The 17,353-nt window shown below is 35.0% G+C and overlaps 1 protein-coding gene across 5 annotated transcripts in view; it reads left to right on the top strand.

The window, feature by feature from the left end:
* WRN (WRN RecQ like helicase) overlaps positions 1–16,925 on the top strand; it is a 131,926-nt gene extending 115,001 nt beyond the window's left edge. For 4 of the 5 annotated variants that reach the window (XM_077760808.1, XM_077760800.1, XM_077760813.1 and 1 more), the window contains 3 exons: positions 2,298–2,460; positions 10,016–10,212; positions 16,168–16,925. In XM_077760808.1, the coding sequence (XP_077616934.1) occupies positions 2,298–2,460; positions 10,016–10,212; positions 16,168–16,287 (480 nt within the window). In that variant the 3' untranslated portion in view covers positions 16,288–16,925. The remainder of the gene's footprint in view (positions 1–2,297; positions 2,461–10,015; positions 10,213–16,167) is intronic. The other variant, XM_077760819.1, reaches the window with a different exon arrangement.
* The last annotated feature ends 428 nt before the right edge of the window (positions 16,926–17,353 follow it).

Genomic DNA, 17,353 nt, shown 5'->3' with positions numbered 1-17,353 from the left:
TACGATATTTTATAGTGTTTCATTTTATATTTAATTTTAGACTAGAATGTCATTTTCTTTTTCTGCTAAGCCTACTTTTGTCAATCAACTAAAAACAGCAAGTGTACTTTAACCATGATTATTTTATAGAGGTTGTATCAGAGGTACTATTAAACACTCTTAAGCTTAGGGGTATTAGAGCAGCCATATTTTAAGACTGTATTTTTTTTTAAGGCTGGGATTAATACTTTAAAACTTATTAGCTTATGTACTGATAAGGAATAATCTCCAAGATACATTAAAGGGAAGATGCAGAGCTGCATGAAAGACACAAATATGTATGTGTATATATATGCATGCTTATTTACTGACATATCCTTGTGTGTATATACAAAAATGCATAGAACATCACTGGAAGGATATCCAAGAAGCTAGAAATAAGTTTAAAAAAAAAACCAACACAAATACCAAACTTGTTTTTTCACTGTATCCTCTAATACTATTCTGTTTTTTAAACCATGCCTGGTGGCCTTTGAAAAACATCTTCATTGCTGTGAAAAATGGCCATATTAATGTTTTTTCACTGTTCTGGCCTAAATCCTGAAGGCTGTTGAGGTTTTTTTAAAATACACAAAATGAAGAGTATATCTCAGTGAAACAGAGACAGAATTAGGCTTCTATCTAGGTTTAATTAATTTGAATTCCTGTCCTGTCATTAAATTGATTTGGAAAATGCTATATGGTCCAATGCCTACTTTTCCTGTTTTCTGTGTCTTTATTCACTAGGCTACATTATACTTCTTATCCTGGTTAAAGTCCAGAAGAAATAAGAAAAACAGTCCATAGCTTGTCTTCATCACTTAATAGATGTTCTAATTAAACAGTCAAATTTCTAAAACTAAAAGTACCAAAGCCATTACAGAAGAAACCAAATAATTGCATTGAACTATTTTTGAAACGAATTTCTTATTTAAATAGTAATTTACATGTATGTGTTAAATATGCTTATATATACATAAATTGAGCATAAATATATACAGTATAACTGAATATCCAAATATGGTACTAAGAAAATTTGTTATAGCCTCCAAATTTTCTGAGTAAGGCACATTCTAATACTGTGCCATGATATGTGGTTTCATATATTATTTCATGTATTATATAGTAGTTTCATGTATTATATTACATATTCATGGTTAAAAATGTGAAGAGTGGTATATTTTCATTAATGTCTTTTGCTATTATTTTGTTGTATGTTATTGTGTAAATATCATGGTATAATTATCTGTTCCTCCCACGGGTCTGACTGAGAGGACCTGTGCCAGCTAACCACAAAATTAAACATGCCTAAGGACTAATTAATCAGGAGCAATAATACAATTAGTTCTAGGTAATTTGATGCCTGGTATCAAATAACCCTGATATTATGCACAGAGTGCATACTGCGTAGTAGAAGACGGTTGACATTTAATGAAAGTAATTTAAAACCTACCTTTGACGGATGAAAATATCCCTTCAAATGCTCTATTCTGTGAAAGTATCGACAGTCACGTAAATACAGTCCAAATTCATACTTCCAAAATATATTAAAAGAGAATGTCATGAAATAATTTAGAGCTACTAAACTTTCTGAGTATTTAAAGGACTTTTATCTAATATACATCATAATTGGATTTTGAACTACCTTTGTTTAAAAAGCTACATAAATATGTAACACTGTCCTAAATTTAAAACAATTCATATTAAGTTTAATGCTAGGCAAGAGATGACAGCCCTTACTAAATTGTAGTTATTATTTTATGAATAGAGCCAACATAAAAACTTTATTAAAGTCTTCTCAAGAACCTTTTATAGAATGCACCTGGAGCCTTACATTATCACTAAGCATTTCAGGATTTGTCTTCTTGGAAATTCATATAACTCAAGTACCATGTAGTAGTTCATTATATAGAATATTGGATTACAGTTTACTCTATTTTCAGAAGGCTGTGGCAGTTAGTAGACTTCCACAGAATGATGACTCTCTGCTGCTAATCGGTTTCTAAACCGAATAATTAAAAAGGGATGAGAAATGAGCTCTTAACTAAAGTTGGATGATTTTGTTTTATTCAATACAGTAAGTATAAAAAGTAGAACTGGAGATGTATAATGGGGGAAGTTTTGAAGAAATAGTAAACATGAAAATTTTGAATGCAAGTTCAGTGCATTGTTATTTCTCAGTGAACATTTACCACCTGAAGGTTTCAGACCTTTAATTTGCATGCAGTACAGTGCACACTTTTGAAACTTCACTGGTCGCTTTGTTCCTGTTTCTCTAGATCAGGATAGCTGAGAGCAGGATTCTGCCTCTCACCGAAGTGGGCATGCACTTGTCCCAGGCGGTGAAAGCTGGATGCCCACTCGATACGGAGCGAGCAGGCCTGACTCCAGAGGTTCAGAAGATGATTGCTGATGTTATCCGAAACCCTCCCATCAACTCAGGTGATCACTGTGACCCTTGTCTGCAGCCTTAATGACTTGAGTCATTGAACCCAGATGAAGTAAACAAGCAATCCACCAATATTTTTCACTTTACCAGCATTAACCCTTTATACTACTATGAAAACTTTATTTGTAATGCTTTTTAATTGTTTTTCAAAAACAATCTTTCTTCCCATTATCACTCAGAAGAGACTCATGTGAAAAATTCTTGGTTTCCTTTTTGGCTTTAGAGTACAACTTCCACTCCCACCCCCAAAACAATGGACTTTCTTCCTCTTCTAATTCCTGCCTCACTTTTTGAAAACAACACATTTTTTTCCACGTTCGTTGCCTGTAGCTCATTGACTTCTCATTTTCCCCTGAATCTTACAGATTCCTTGTCATTGGTTTCACTTAAGTAGCCTTATTCTAGTCAGTACAATCAGTGGTCTCAGCCACTGTGTTGTTGAAGGGCTGGTCCCAGTTCTATAGGCCCCCATTAGAATGGTTTCCTCTTGTCTCTTTGCTGCAGAACCTGAGCTGTGCTGAGATCAGGCCCCTTTGCCTTCCCCTGCAGAAATTTAAAAATTATGATCTACTTTTACAGAATTAAAGATGAGCTACCATGGAGGATTTTTCTCCCTACGTGTGCAACCTGGGCGTGTTAGAACTCAATAAATCTGATAAATATTTTCACATTCTTAGGGCAGAGCAGTAGACATAAAAAAAAGCCTTGTCTCCAAAACTGCAGTGCACATACTTAAGTTTTTATNCCCCTCCCAAATTTAGAGGTAAGGGAAATAAGATCACCCTCTGAAAACACTATCAATACTACATTAAATTGGTTAGAACAGGATATTAAAGTCACCTTAAAAGACAGCAGTAATTCTAAGTTTGAGGAAGGCTTGACTGAAGCTCTAAAGAAAGGACACCTTCATCACTTCCATTGATCAACTATGGAAGCATAGGAGAAAGACAGACAGGCAAAGTGGCAAGTCTGGGTAGTAGTCATTTAAATTATTCCCAGGGAACTAAAATTTTTCTTTCCTTTTACCTTAAAAAATTATTCATTTATTTATTTACATTTCTTTCTTTCCTCTTTTTCTTTATTTTTCTTTTTTTGGATAATACCTATGCCCAGGGTGGGGCTCAAACTCACGACCCTGATATCAAGAGTTGCATACTCTCTCGACTGAGCCAACCAGGCACCTGTAAAATTTTTTTTTATTATACCATATGAAAGTTGTACTGCCAACTGTTTCACAAAAAGAAATATGCAATTTCTGATCCTGGCCAATGAAACTTCAAGTATATTAAGCGCCTGTTGATAAGTCATGCCAAGATCTTCTTTGAGTATTTGAGGAAGACACCTTAATAACTAATTCCGCTTCTATATCACTTCCTTGCCTTCTGGTTATAATTTGACTCCTCAAGTAGATCTGTCTATAGGGAAAGTATTTACTAGTCTTGCTAATCTGGATATTTATCTGTGTGATAATTGTGAATTCATAATTGTAAATCATGGAATTAACAGTTTGTGAACATGGTTAATGTGGATTTGTTAAGGTTAAAGTAGGTCTCTGAATCTGAAAACCTGAGGGCCATGTCCTGGACTGTGATAAAATATCTAAGCTTACTTAGCTGTGAGTCACCTTTTTTTTTTTTAATGTTTTATTTATTTCTTGGAGAGAGACAGCATGAGCAGGGGAGGGTCAGAGAGAGAGGGAGTCACAAACTGAAACAGGCTCCAGGCTCTGAGCTGGCAGTCAGCACAGAGCCCAACGCGGGGCTCGAACCCACGAACCGCGAGATCATGACCTAAGCGAAAGTCGGACACTTAACCGACTAAGCCACCCAGGCGCCCCAAGCTGTGAGTCATCTTATGAGAAAGGTAGGCAGCTGTCCTGGTCACATTCCAATTGTTCCAACTCCAGCAGCCACCTAACTCAAAATTAAGGTAGATGAAGGAAAACCATAATTAATTTGTAAGGTTAGAACTGTGATGATATCAAACCTCTCTTTCCCCAGTGCATACTCTGTTAGAGGAAGTCAACAACCTGGATGCCTTCTTGATTTTAATACTTGTGGAATTATTTTTTTCCTTCGTGTATGTATAATCTCTCAGGACTTAAAGAAATGTTTGTCTTTTGATGAGCCCGTTGGATAGTAGGCAGTGTTCTCTCAAAGAATTCGTGCAGTTCTTTTTTCCCTTCTTCTTCTTCTTCTTTTTTTTTTATTTTTTTTATTTTATTTTACTGTTGACAACTGTGTTTGCTGTCATTGGCTACCTTCCTTAAATCCTGAAGACTGGCAGATGTGTTAGCCTGGTCAGTGAGGGCAATGGCTCTGGTAACAGCTGATCTGCTTCAATATAGGCTGTACCATTTCAGTGCCATGTGACCTTGGGGAAATTACCCAGTCTCCTCCCCAAGCCCCAGTTTCCTCATCTTAACATTTTTTAAATGTTTATTTTATTTTAGTGTGTGTGTGAGAGATAGAGCGCAAGGAGGAGGGGGTAGAGAGGGAGACACAAAATCCGAAGCAGGCTCCAGGCTCTGAGCTGTCAGCATAGAGCTTGATGTGGGGCTCAAACTCAAAACACAAGATCATGACCAAAGCGGAAGTCAGATGCTTAACCAACTGAACCACCAGGCTCCTCTCAGTTTCCTCATATTTAAAACAGGGTGGGATAACATTACCTCTGTTACAGAATTTGTGAGATATAGTTGGATATTGCACGGAGTGCTTTGGTACGTAGTAAGTATTTCATAGATGGCGGTGGTGGCATTGATAGTGATTATAATGATGAGGATAATTGAAGTAGATGGTAAGATTTTATGGCTTCATAAAAATACCCTCTAAATATGATTTCGTTTTTAGTAGCTAATTAAGAAAATAGGAAGTTAATAAGTAAGTATGCAAGAAGGGAGGTTTCAAAATTGAGCTTCATAGAAACTTACAACTTTAATAATTCAGGCAGTGACAATTTTCTTTTTTTTGTTCAAGTACTAAAGAATTTTGGGGCAAATATACTTAAATTTTTTTCATGATTATTTACTTATTTTGAGAGAGAGAGAGTAGGAAAGGAGGAGAGAGGGAGAGAGAATTCCAAGCAGGCTCAGCTGAGAGCTGCCAGTGCAGAGCCCGATGTGGGGCTCAAACCCACGAACCAGGAGATCATGACCTGAACCAAAACCAAGAGTGGGATGCTTAACCAACTGAGCCACCCAGGTTTCCCTTGGGCAAATATTCTTGAATGACACAAAATAGATGTTCTAATTTCAATTCATTATTGGCAGGGGAAAATGGAAAATGGTAGAAAAAGATTTAGGATTCTAGTATTTAGCCAGCTATTGACAACATCTATTTTATTTTGCTATGGTAAAGAATCCAGGTGTTCCTAATTTGCTTTACAACTCATATATTTGTAAAGTTAAAGGATTTTAGACTTGGAAAGGAAATTGGAAATCATTAAATTTTCACTGTCCTAATACAGCCTGGTTTCAGAGATAGGAATTTGAGGCCTAGAGAGTTGCAGATCGTTTTAATATCATGTCAAGATTAATGACTGAGCAAGTTTTTCTTTGTACTATACCATGTTTAAGTGTACTGCCAACTATTTAAGAAAGAAATACACAGTTTTTAATCCTGACATAAGATTTGGGTTTATAAACCTCTGATTGATGGGTGAAATAAATATACTTAGATATAATCAGGTTAACATATTTATATGTCCAGTATCTTTAAATTTTTTTCAATCTAGTCTCCTCTACATTCTGAGTTTAACAATTTTAATTTCTGATGTTAGACAACTTTTTAAATTAAGAAATATTAAGGTCATACAGAATTTATAAACATGAAAATTGCACAGCCTGATTCAACAAATATTAGCGAGACAAGAGAAGCATTTATAATCATTAGTGATGAAAATATTATTTTAAACATTTGTCCCAGAGGTGCCAGTGGCTCAGTCAGTTAAGCATCCGACTTCAGCTCAGAGGGTCATAATCTCGCGGTCAGTGGACTTGAGCTCCATGTCAGGCTCTGTGCTGACAGCTCAGAGCCTGGAGCCTGCTTTGGATTCTGTATCTCCCTCTCTCTCTGCCCCTATTCCACTCATGCTCTCCCTCTCTCTCAAAAATAAACATTAAAAAAGTTAAAAGACAAAACAACACAAAAAACATTGGTCTCGGGGCACCTGGGTGACTCAGCGACTGAATGTCCAGCTCTTGATTTCAGCTCAGGTCATGATTTTGCTGTTTGTGGGATCAAGCCGGATATCTGGCTCTGTGCTGACAGTGTGGAACCTACTTGGGATTCTCTCTCTCCCTCCCTCTCTCTGCTCCGCCCCTGCTTGTTTATGCACATCATCTTTCTCTCTCTCAAAATAAATAAACAAACAAAACATTTGTCTTTACCAGTATATACTAAATATAGCAAATGAATTTTCATTTAGAAATACTAAATTGAAATTCTAAATAGAGAAAACTTTGAAATATACTTATTAAACACTTAATTCATCTTTCTGCCAATATAATATGAAAAAATATATTATTGTGGTTTACTTCCAAAGCCAACATTGAGAAAGTTAGATTTTGAGAACTATAAACTCTAAATTTTATTTCTTTGATTGTACATTTATAGTGTGTAAGATAACACTGTTGATGTGAAATTTTACTTTTGAATTTTTGTTTTTCCTTGATAAAATACTATTTGCTCTCTTATTGGAGAAAACATTGTTGAGTTATAAATTGCAATAAGAAATGAAGATGTATATACTTCATTAATGACTCAAATATTATTTTCATGTTTTATTTAACTGTAGCCATATTACATAATTTGGTGTTTTAATGAACAAGTTTGAGTGTCATTTAAATTCTGCAAAATACTGAATTGAGAATTTTCTATATTATGGCCTAATCTTATACCTAAAAACAGAGTATTTGTGAATTGAGAAATCATATGTATTATTTTCATGCTGTCTTATGTGCTAAATAGGCATTATCCTTATAATCTAATATTTACAGAAATTTTAGAACTTTTTCATGTTTTAGTTTATCCATGTTTATGTAATTTTAAGCTTTTTTATGGAGTTGAAATTCTAGTGATGCTTAATAAATTAAGCAAGACATTTAATGAAGTGTCTGGATAAAATTTGAATAATTTCAGTTTTCCATTGTTTATATGCATGTAACTGGAAAATTAAGAGTGGCTTCCAAGGGACCTGCCACAAAAATAGAAGTAATATGATCTCTCTTAAAGTACTACAGCCAGCGTTCATTATTCTCCAATAGAAATTTTCAGCACTTGCCTGTAAATTTAGGGCAGGAAAATATGTATCTTTAATGCTAGATGCCCCTTATTTGCATATGTCTGTTGTAGGATGATTTTAAGATAAAAATATAAAGGGTACTTACAGAAATTGTAATGTGAATATATGGATTTTCTGATTATATCTAGAAATTATATTCAAATTATAGTACAATAACTTTATACATTTATTAATAATTAACAGTGGCTTAAAAACCCTAAGCAAATGTTTAGACATCGTACTTTTATGAAAAGAAGGCATTCTAATTTCAGAAACACATTGTTTCAAATGGAATAAAATATCTCATTTTTCTGTTCAAAATAATTTGTTGAATCCATGATGCCACGATAATTCAAGAGTACGGAACTATGTTTCCACAGAATTGGCGTGTATAATGTACATTTACGGTATCGTATTAGCACATTTAGAGAGGTAGTTTGGCAATATGTATCAAAACAAAATGTGTTTCACCTTGGAACTAGTGACCCCACTTCTAAGAATCTAGAAATCTGGAAAAATATGTGTAATGTAATGTTCGTTGGAACATTTTTTTTTTTTAAGAAAAACTGAAGACATGAAGGGAGCTCAGACACAGATTCATCAGCCATTAAGAAATTAATGCAGTACTGAAATGGGCCAAATTTCTCTGCTGTTTGGATGGTATAATGGCCAAAGGGCAAGTAGAATTTTAGTTGGTTGATAGATATGCAATCATATTGCTAATTTTATTACAATTAGAGGTAATGTTATCTTTCCAAGTTTTAAAAACATTTTATAAATGTTTATTTATTTTTGAGAGAGAGGGCAAGCCAGAGAGTGTGAGTCGGGGAGGAGCAGAAAGAGAGAGGGAGATGCAGAATCTGAAGGAGGTTCCTGGCTCCCAGCTGTCAGCACAGAGCCCAACACGGGGCTCAAACTCCGGAATCATGAGATCATGACCTGAGCTGAAGTTCGAAGCTCAACCTACTTACTGAGCCACCCAGGTGCCCCTTATCTTTTCAAGTTTTTGATTAGAATCAGTTTCACATTTTAAAACTTTAAAGTTAGAAAGAGTAGAGGCTAAAGCATTGATACTCTATGGTCTTAGTTTCCACTAGCTGTGTAACCTTCTTTTCCTGTTGTGTTTTTTTTGTAACTGCAGTGTTGTTTTGTTTTGTTTTGTTTTAAGTTCAAGAGTAGCAAGGTAAGATCTTTGGAAGAAAGGAGAATATAAACCTTGAAAAGTAGAATAATTGAAAGACTGCCTTTTCAGGGTAGCAGTTAAAAATACATGGATTCTGATTGTTAATTTGAATTGGGTGTCACAAACGTTTTATACCCATTTTATAATTACATGAAGATGAGTGAGTAGATTCTATGCTGCTTAGTTTTAGGCTATACTCCTAGAGCATTACATGTGAATGTGATGTTGGAAGTATTTGAAACATAAGAAGTGGTCTGTGGCAGATCACTAAATAATTTATGAAAGGTGTGAAGACACATAGTCTGAATCGGTTCTGTTGAGTTTCAAAATTTAAAAATTCCTTGTTATTTCTTTCTCAGAAAACTCACTTTGTAATTATGCATTTTAAATAGTGTGTTTTCTTATGCTGCAGTATCTATTGAAAGGATCTTTTTTTATTAGCATTTTATTTACAAGTGTGATTACCTTCCATCTTAATAATAAGTCATTTCCATGGGGCGCCTGGGTGGCTCAGTTGGTTAAGTGTCTGAATTTGGCTCAAGTCATAATCACATGGTCCATGGGTTCACGCCCAGTGTTGGGCTCTGTGCTGCCCGCTCAGGGCCTGGAGCCTGTTTCAGAGTCAGTGTCTCCCTCTCTCTCTGCCTCTCCCCCACTTGCACTCTTTCTCTCTCTCAAAAATAAATAAACATTAAAAAAAATTTAAGAATAAATCATTTTCAAAAGTGATTGTAATTGCTATTTGGAATTTGAAGCATAATTCCTTTAGAAACAATTCTGTAGATGGTGGTTTCTCAGGGCACCTCATAAAAAGCAGTTTGAAACATAATTTATGTGAATTCACTGGCATTGACCTGACCTTGAGTCTTGGAGGCAAGGGCTGATTGCAGGTGTTGCATGGGGAAGGGGGACACATTTTACTTCATTTCGGTTTGTAGGGCTGTAGGCATTTGAGAGAGGAACACTTTCTTTGGACATCTTCTTCCCTGCTTTCTACAAAATATTTCACTATTTTCAGCTCATGAGTTTTCTAAAATGTTCTGTGTAATTTATTTTTAAAACTTATTTTTCATCCTTTACAGATATAAATAAAATTAAACTTATTAGAGCATTGGTTCCTAAAAACATTGACACATACCTTATCCATATGGCAATTGAGATCCTGGAAAAAGATGGTGACAACAGACGGTTAGACCAGCTTTCGTGTGATTCCACCAGAAAGAGATGTTTCCCCAACTCTGAAGAGAGCTGTTCAAGTTCTAAGAGAAGCAAGGAAGAAGTAGGTGCTAATACCAAGGTGTTAATTATATGTAGAATTTTCATACAGTGTTAGTTGCATATTAGAATTTGCATATTCTAATACTAGAATGCTGTATTTTTTAAACTTATAAATTCTGATATAAGGTTACTTTTTAATCGGTGCTTTATTTCTTTTGTTTTTCATAAATCTTATCTGAGGAAAGTTAATTTTTAAACAACAGGAAAAGGGAAGCGTAGCCTTTTTTAGCTACGTTTTAGCTTTTTGTGTGGATTATCAGCTTAAATTTTACCTCTACCTCATACTGTCGGTATGCAGCCTAACAATTTTTTTTCTTTCATAGACATAGTTAATATTGGCTTTGAGCATTTGGCAGTTGATGTAGTTAATGAAAATGAAAACAGATTTTATTACAAATACCCCCAAAACCATTGTGTCTATCATTCTGTCATTCATCATTCTTTGTTCCTGTTAATACTGAATCTTTCAGGTACAGGAGTAATGGTTGCGCATGGTCCTGAGTATATCCTGGCATACTTTTTGCATGATCAGATCAGAGAAAGACCATGAGTTTAGTATTATTTTGGATGGTATATCTTATTTAAATTAAATGCTTTGGAAATTATTGTTCTGTGTTTTGTATGAGATGACTGTTCTTTGGTAAGATTCTATTAAATGATTGCATAAATTTGAAAATTTAACCTTCAGTATCTTCTAGCTGAAATTATATGACTCCATGATAACAGTTGTGAAAACTAATAATTAACTAGAAAGCGTGGTGTAGGTGGTTAGGACACTAGGGATTCCATTTCAGTTCTAAGGTGGTCTTTGTGGGTTTTCCAGCAGTTAAACTCTTTTCTCAATAGTTTAAAAATTAAGGGGAAAGTGTTTTTAAATTCTGTACTTCAGTTAAATTTACATAAAGACATGTCCTAGATAACCTAATGAAATTTGATTAATTGGACTTCTTTCCATTATTTAGACAGTTGAACTAGCTGTAAGGTTATAAAAGAGAATATATATTGGGTGGTGGTAGTGAAATTTGGCTTCTGTTCCCAGCCTTTTATTTCTGAAATCTATACCAGTTGCCTAAAACCTTAATTTTTAAATTTTATTTTACTAAAAAAAATCTTTTTTAACATTTATTTCCTTTTGAGAGACAGAGCATGAGTGGGGGAGGGACAGAAAGAGCGGGAGACACAGAATCCAAAACAGGCTCCAGGCACAGAGCCCAAAGTGGGCATCGAATATTGAACCCATGAGCCATGAGATCATGACCTGGGCCAAAGTCACACACACTTAACCAACTGAGCCACCCAGGAGCCCCTAAAATCTTTTTTTTTTTAACCAACTTTTACCTATCAGTAAAGGAAAAGGTGTAACTTGTTATTTTTTCCTGATTATTGATACACATTTATGTGAAACATATATTTAATAACATACTAGCATTTGGCTTTTCCCTCATGGAAATAGCATCAGATGGCAAACAGAGTGGAGAGAAATGGCCGGAGTGGGTGAATGGGTGGAAATCATGCTGAGCCTACTGGATTTAGCCTTCTCCCCCCAGTCCCATTTAGGGGAACAAGTATGTTGGGGCTAGCAGGTGGATTAAGAGAGGAGCGAGCCAGCCAAAGTATTTTTCTTTCATCCTATTCCCAAGTACCCAAAGTATTCTTCCCTGAATTCTGTAGAGACTTTGGAGAGCTAACGTCATGCATCTCCTATGTTAACATCCATCTTTTCTACTGACCTGGATTGTATCTCTTAGACTATTTCATCGTAAGATTATGAGCCTTCTAATACATAATAATATCGAAACAAATTATTTTTATTAGCTGATGTGTTGTTAGTTTTCTGTGTGTTGTGGTTGCTGTAGAAGTTCAGTCATGCCTAGATTTAATGAAGGAAGATTAATTATGTCTTGATAATTGGTAGTCCTTATCCAACATACGTAGGTACATGGTGGGTTGTATATATTTTTTTTTTTTTTTAATTTCTGGAAAGTCTTCTTAAATATTAGTATTTGTCTCACTGCTTTATGTTTCTTCTTCAGGGACTCCTATTTTGTATATGTTGGATATTCTTTGCCTAGCTGCAATATTATCACTTCTCATGAATTCTTTCTAGTTCTTCATTTCTCCTTAAAACTTTTCTCCTTTTTCCTCTTCCGTTTCTCTGGACAGAATCTGTTACGTTTATTGCTATGTTCCTCATAGTTTAGTATTCACTTCTATACACTTTTTTCTTTTGCTTCTAATCTTCACTGAACTTCCCTCCTTTTTGAATTTTTCTGATTTTGCTTTATGACATTCTTTCATGTTTTGAGTAATTTTCTTCACATTTTCCGGCTCATTTTGAGAGGTTACAGTTTTATTCTGTATCTTCGCAAGTCTTCTGGTGTCAGATATGACTTTAAGACTTTCCTGTTGTTCATTTTCACTTGAAAGTAGTTTTCCTGTACTGTCAAAAGAAGGCAAGTTTCAAGATAGTTTTTCCCAGTTTACAGAGCTCTCTGTTGTGTTATATTTTGTAACATTTAAAATATGGAAACTTAGTTTATGAGATATACTCCTCTGCTACTCTTCCCTTTGTCTCTATTTTACTTGTCCTGCTTGGTTTGGTTTTATCCCAGGGGTTCTCCTAGAAGGCAGCTTAGCTGGTCAGAAGTGTTTGTAGGAAGCCGTGGCTCTGTGACTCATTGTAGTCATTTGCTGTTGGGTTGGGCCTTCACGTTTTCAGATGCTGTTTTCACATTAATCTACCAGGGTTTCTGATGACTACCTGTGGTCTCCTTTGGGGTTCTTCTCTGGTACCTCACTGCCTGCCTCTGCTTTCTCTCCTACACAAGTGGCACCACGCAGGCCTTGTGGCTGTTGGTGATTTGCCCTCACGTGCTGTAGTTTGGATTTCCGAGATACCTTTGAACTTAGTTTCAGTGTAAATGTAGGTGATGAGTTTTTGATTTTGCCCTCTATTTTGTTTTAATGGTGGCATTCAGAGACATTAAAAAGCGATGCTGCTGCTTCCACCATCTTCCAGGACCCTCTCCCCCAAATCACCTTTTTTCTTATTTTTTTTCACTCCCTAAGAAAGAGCATATGTGATATTTCCTGCCCTGCCACTAAGTTACATTATAAATTAAAATGTACAATATTATTTACATACTGTTTTGAGATACTCAGAAAAATGCCCTATGAGTGATATCATTATAATTATCATTGTGAAAATTCAATACTTCAGAATAATTTTTGTAAGCTTTCCTTTTTTTAGGCGTAGTTTTTGTTTTCTCTCGTTTTAGTTAAGAAAACTGTGCATGCTGTTAACTATTTTGTATTCTTTAAGTCAGTGGAAAACATCCTTGTGATTTTTCACTGAAAGATGAAAGTCACAGAAATTCACTAAGACCAACTTCTTGGAATCAGCCAATCAGCGATTCAGAGATAGATTTATTTACAGATTCTCATTGATAGGTAAAATTGTGAATAGAACATACACATTTCTGTTTGCTTACATATGTATGTACATGTATAATCAACAAACGAGTTACTGCTTTGTATTCTCAACTTAATGATAATATTTCTAAATAGAATTTGGAGTACAAGAAAGATATAAATACCCCCTAAAATATTATTATGATTGCTGGGAATTTTAGTTGTCGACTGCATAAAGGAAGTAGTCACTAAAATGCATTATTTCCGTTAGGTGACTTATTCTCATAATTAAAGTGTCTCCAGCTACTTATTGTTGAGACTCAAATGATGCACTCAGTGTAAGTAAGCATTTTCCTTCTTTCTCAATGAAACAAGATCATTATTGTAATTGTATGGTAAATGCTGAAGATCGTATTCTGGAGACATGTTATCGAAGACAAAACACTTTCAATGATTTTAGCTAGCAGTTAATGGGTGCCAAGGATAAATCAGAATGTATTTTGATATCATGCATTTATTCTCATTTAACCTTCCAAGTAATCCAGTGATGTTATGTGATGTTATGTACTGTTACTCTGATTTTCTATGTGAAGAAATTGAGGCTTAACTAGCATTTATAAGGTCATACATTTAGCATGTGACTCATGCTAGAGTCTGTCTTGTTTCAAAGTTCCTGTTTATTCAAAGTTCCTGTTTATTCGGCTGCAAGTCGTAGGGTTTTTTCCTCTGCTCTTACCGTTCAGATGTCATGCTCTCTTTTACTTTTTGGCTTTGTTATAATCTTAACTGTGTCCTTTCCAAATGCACACAGGCATTCAAACTGTAATTGTCAGCAATGTAGGCTTCAAAGGATTGTGATGTTAAGATCTTACGGGAAGAAAAAATATCTCTGGACTAGTTTTCTCTCTGCCCAAAGGCCTTTTGTCTGTGCTACTTTATATCCCTAATATTTATTATTTCTGAGTCAAATATAGTGTCATACAGTAGATATAAATCTAGTCTGTTCTCTTGGGTTTCTTTTCCCTGTGAGGAAATGGGCACCCAGGAGAAAATTTGCTATCTTAACTGGGTTTTTTTCTTTAGCTTTTGCTAAAGGGTGAATAAATAGTTCTTTCTTTTCCATTCAATTTCTTTAATTAAGCTGAAATAGCTAGTAGTTTTTACCTTTTCTAAACTTAGGGTTTCATATTTTTCTCTTAAGGATCTTTTACTTTTTTCCCCCACCCTTAAATATTTTGAAACCATTTTAATTTTTTTAGTTTTTTATTTTTTTAATAACAATTTTAATGTTTATTTATTTTTGAGAGAGTGATAGAGTGCAAGCAGGGGAGGGCAGAGAGAGAGGGAGACATAGGCTCCAGGCCCCACATGGGGCTTGAACTCATGAGCTGTGAGATCATGACCTGAGCTGAAGTCAGACACTTAACTGACTGAGCCACGCAGGCAACACTTTGAAACCATTTTTAAGCATAGAAAACATAATTAAAACATAGCAAGTAATTGATGAACAATATATAGGTAGAGTTTTTATTCTTGAAATTAAATAAATTATGCTTTTTACCTTAAGGTAACAGACACATTATACCTTAGATGAGGTCACCTTATCATAACGTCCTTCAAATAGTTCAATAACTAAATCACCTCTGCTGGATTTCAAAGTACACTCCTGTTAGAATGATTTTTCTGTCATGTTAGTCTGAGGTTCTTGTGGTCATACAGGTAACACGAATTAATACCATTTTAGGCTTATGGAACACGACTTAAAATTGTTTTAGCTTTCTCAAGTGCAGTTCATAAGGACACAGCCACTGTGTTTGGGTTCTTAAATTTTTTTTCCAGAGACTTTTGACTTAGGGTTCTGAGATTTCATTTGGTGTGCGAATCCCCTCAAATTGTGCAAAGTATCATGCACATGTTTAGAAGTGGATCTCCAGTTTTTAGGAGATTCTCAAAAGAGTCTTTGAGACAGAAAACAAAAATTCTCTTCATTTATTCAGTGACTGTTTTCTGAATATCTGTTATGTTCCAGCAATTCTGCAAGGTACCTGATAGTGGTTGGAACCACTCTTGTAGTCAGTCTGCCATTGGAGACATAGAAATGTGTGTTCTCAAATGCCTAATGGGATTCTGTGTGTGAGTGTGTGTGTGTGTGTGTGTGTGCGCGCACACGTGCATTTATGCGTACGCCCAATCAGATGCCTTCCTCAGAACATTAACCATGTTGGTCAACCTAGAGCAAATATACATGAGACATAAATCTGAAATAATATCCAGTTCTTTCCTTCTCACATGAGTGTGTACACTTGAGTGTCTAAGAGTAAAAACAAGATGGCAGGTATTTGCCTAAAGCGATGATACAGTGATTTTTGTCTCTGTTTTCTTTATTCACTTTTTCATCCAGAAATAAATCCTGTGGCTCTCACTATTTTGTTTTATTCAGCAAAGGAAGGGTGGCGGGTGTATATTCAGTAACTTATGTTACCTTTTACAACTGACATACATTTCCAATATTATAAATATGTCTTTTTCTCTTTCTTTCCTGTAGACTTCATCTGTAACCTCGAAGAGAAAACTACCTGAGTGGTTTGCCAAAGACAATGAGACTCTAGCTGATACCAGCAATCAATCAATGGCCAAAACAAAAAAGAGAGGTCTTTTTGGTTAAATTGGCAATTGCCAGAGGAATTATGTGTGCCTTGCTGTATTATAAGAGGGGACCTTGTTTCATTTCTGAAAATAGTGAGGACCAGTATTTCGAAAAAGTATTCTAGTCTCTAAAGTAAAACTCACCTACTTGTTGAACAGCTGTCATCTCCTCATGCGGTTCACTAAAGTTGAGTCTTCTGAGAGCCTGCGTGAGCACATCATAGAAGAGAGTAATCATTCCCTTTAAGATTGCCTTAAGAAACCCTGTTGCTGCTCTGTTTTCTAACATTTTAATTTATTTCAACAGTATATTTAGAAGTTTTAAGGAATGGTGATTTGATATAAATAACAGAGTGGTAGTTGTGTGGTAATTGTATGTGTGATATAAAATCTTCATATATTACCAGAATTCTTTCTTGTGGATTAAGGATGCATAATTATTTTTACAAATTGCCCTTGCTGTTATTTAAGAAGAAGCTCTTATACACATTGATAAATGCTATTAGTGGAGCAGACCAGTGAAAATGAAGCATTTTAGATTTCGTATAAGTAGGGAAGAATAATACATCAAAGGAGACCAATTGCACAGGCAACTATGCCCTTTTATTTTGTGTACTATTTTTTTATTTTTCAAATAATAAATTTCTTCATACTGAATGTTACAAAGATTTATATATATATTTTTTAAACTTTTATTTGCATAATTACTTTGAGCACCTTTAGTTTTTCGAGGGTGTTGGATTCGATTCTAGTATCTCTTTTTGTAGCATGTGCAACTTTAGTATCAAAACCCATACTCTGACGCTGAGTTTTGTAAACTATAGTTAATATAACTTTAACCAGTTCACCATATGACCTTTAATAGACTTTTCTGTAACTAAAAATAACTGTTGTTAATAAAGAAGAACTATTGCAGGAGAAGTAGAAAATCTGGAGAAACGAGAAAAAGAAAAGAAAAATTGCCAGTAGTTTGACCATTAGGCACTCAGTTAACCCCTTTCATGTAGCCTGCTAAACCTCTTTATATTCACTTCGTTTCTTAGCTTGTTACATGAATAATACATGAGTGTATTTTCTTTGTAAGC

This window comes from Crocuta crocuta, unplaced genomic scaffold (genome assembly GCF_008692635.1).
Source record: "Crocuta crocuta isolate KB4526 unplaced genomic scaffold, BGI_CrCroc_1.0 scaffold546, whole genome shotgun sequence".
NCBI lineage: Eukaryota > Metazoa > Chordata > Mammalia > Carnivora > Hyaenidae > Crocuta > Crocuta crocuta.
Note: the sequence above shows the minus strand (reverse complement) of the source record. Positions and strands in the feature narration are given on the sequence as shown.